The sequence below is a fragment of the Ruditapes philippinarum genome, unplaced genomic scaffold (assembly GCF_026571515.1).
Source record: "Ruditapes philippinarum isolate M1 unplaced genomic scaffold, ASM2657151v2 ctg6362_1_1_1_1, whole genome shotgun sequence".
Classification (NCBI taxonomy): Eukaryota; Metazoa; Mollusca; class Bivalvia; order Venerida; family Veneridae; genus Ruditapes; species Ruditapes philippinarum.
In genome coordinates, this window is record NW_026853843.1 from 14,102 (window position 1) to 16,686 (window position 2,585).

At 30.6% G+C, this 2,585-nt stretch overlaps 1 protein-coding gene across 1 annotated transcript; it reads left to right on the forward strand.

The window, feature by feature from the left end:
* Positions 1-653: 653 nt before the first annotated feature.
* LOC132738155 (C1q-related factor-like) lies at positions 654-2,359 on the forward strand. Its single transcript, XM_060725613.1, has 3 exons — positions 654-788; positions 1,361-1,495; positions 1,749-2,359. The coding sequence occupies exons 1-3, from the start codon at positions 677-679 to the stop codon at positions 2,150-2,152; spliced, it is 651 nt and encodes a 216-aa protein (XP_060581596.1). The 5' UTR covers positions 654-676; the 3' UTR covers positions 2,153-2,359.
* The last annotated feature ends 226 nt before the right edge of the window (positions 2,360-2,585 follow it).

Sequence of the window (2,585 nt, forward strand, 5' to 3'; positions counted from 1 at the left end):
ATGTTGACTCTATATAATTATTATTCCACATAATATATTCATAACTTCACATCATATAATGACAGACTGACATCATATAAAGACAGACTGACATAATATATTGTTATTTTGACCTTATATAAGGATGGTTCCACATAATATATTCAAAAATGCACATCGTAAAATGATATATTGACATCATATAAAGACACATTGACATCATATATTGTTCAGTTGACTACATATAAAGATGGATCCACATAATATATTGATGAGTGCACCTTGTATAAGGAAAGGTTGACTCAATATATTGCTATTTGGACATAACAATGTTCAGGTTTATAATTATAAGACAGTCAAGGCTTTCCATACATTTCTAAATACAGTTTGCAAATTATCTAAGTTGCATGTTTACAGCTTCCACTTTATCAAATCGAGATAATCAAAATGCTTAATACCAGTGCAGTATGTAACTCTCAGATCGCCAATTAGGTTTTTACTAATCTGTTTAGAAGAACCGAAGTATGCATCGTCAAGTTTCAAAGGCTGGATGTTTGGCAATGAATAGCCTCCATACCGTGCCGCTTAAATTTTCTTAAATCAATATATATCGTCGATTTATGCTACAGCTAAAAATAGGAACTTACAACCTACCCGATACACTTCAGAAATTTTATAGCTTAGATCTAGATCAAACATGCATGCTATTTTTCTACACTTATTTGTGGTTATTTTCTCATTGATTTGCATGTGTTTCCTTAACAATTATATATTTTATAAAAATGATGGTGATAAAAAAGATTTATCAGGTAAGCGTTTAAAACTATGTTTTAATTATTAAGTTAATTTTGTAAAGTTATTAAATCTTATTAGTACAGTTGGGATAGTACGAGTTACCTCGCTTGTTACTAATATTGTATAGAGCTTGATTGCATGGTCAGACATTCGTATTGGTTTTCCCATAGCCTAATATTATGAGAATTGGTCCCCAATTCAACCATAAAATTGAGATTTCGTGCTAAAGAGGTGATTGTTCTAAAAGAATGAAATGCCTGACACATAGATATGATCTTGTCTCATTGGGATAGCTATGCAAAATGACTTACCCCATTTTCATTGATATTTTCTGCTGATCACAGGACTGACATACACTTTTTAAAAATGCAAATCTTATGGTTTTCCTTGCATTTTTTCAGTCAATCGCCGGCCATGTTATAATATGTTAGTCTGACCTAAAATTCTCTTTATTAAGATGTGTTTCACAAACAAAATGTGCCATGTTTAGAATCATTTTTTCTATTTTAACTGAATTAAATGAAGCTTACACTTCACAGAATGTTTCATCAAAGTATGTACTCTTTCACTTTTTTCCTTCTTTTAGGAACAAAGTGTGGTTACGAGGAAGTTATTTTAGAAAATTTACTGGATTATAATAAAGATGTTCATCAGATGAAGAACGAAATTATCAGCTTACAGAATCAATTGACAGAAATAAAACAACACCAAACACTGACAGGTACGTTGGTATTTTAGTGCCCAATAATGAAACATATTGCTAGATTAAATGGGAAAATAATTAGAATGTTTAAATGTTTAAACGCTGCATGCTGTATAATAATAGAAGTCTAACAAGTATGCTATAGTATATATACAAATAAAGTAAGCGAAGTATTATCTTTAAACACAAGTCACTTGGTTATTCACTCATCCAATTTCATCATCAAATTTTCAATATTTTATTAAATTATTATGGGAACATCGTTTTTCAGAAACGGTAACAATTCCAACGATAGCGTTCTCAGCAAAAGACTCATTAAGCTTGTCCCCACTTGTAGGACAGAAGTTTATATTCAAAACAGTCTTGTTTAATTATGGAAACGGCTACGACAACAATGAAGGTATATTCACCGTACCGACTTCTGGCACCTATTTTTTCACAGCCCAATTCTGTGTAAACGGGAACCATGCTTTACATGTTGAATTAGTTTCAAACGGCGAAGTGTTGAAAAGAATATTTTGGTCAGATACTTCAACACAGTGTTATTCAATGAATGCTATTGCGGTTTTGAATGCAGGTGCTAGGGTGTGGACGACACTACTTCATTCTGCTACTTCCCTATATGATAGTGCATTCTGGTGGAATTCGTTCAGTGGAACAATAGTTCATCTATGACGACATTAAATATAGTATTTTAAATTTCATTGTAATGAATTGTATACAGTTTTGTTCTTGTCGACTAGGTAAAAACCATATTTTCTCTTATGACACCAGTACTGGTTAGCTCGCGAGTAGTTTTGTTAATTAATGTATAAGTCTTCTATTTGTAAGTGTAGACATTTGTTAACAAAATCTAAGTTACATTTAATTTAGTTTTTAAAACAACTGTTTTTTTAAGTGAACATTTTCAATAATGATAATAATAATAATAATGATAATAATAATAATAAAACATATAAAATTGTGTTAGTTTCATGATTTTCTGTTGCATTACCGATGTTTGTATATATACATACTAGTGATATTCTTTTCGATGAGAGGAAACATTTATCTTAATTTCACTTTTAATGCTATTGATATGATTTATAAGATGACATTGTGGTGTTTA

Coding starts and splice junctions, on each gene's coding strand:
- LOC132738155 (XM_060725613.1), top strand. CDS start 677: ATGCATGCTATTTTTCTACACTTATTTGTGGTTATTTTCTCATTGATT. Junction 789..1,360: donor TGATAAAAAAGATTTATCAG/GTAAGCGTTTAA, acceptor TCCTTCTTTTAG/GAACAAAGTGTGGTTACGAG. Junction 1,496..1,748: donor ACAACACCAAACACTGACAG/GTACGTTGGTAT, acceptor ATCGTTTTTCAG/AAACGGTAACAATTCCAACG.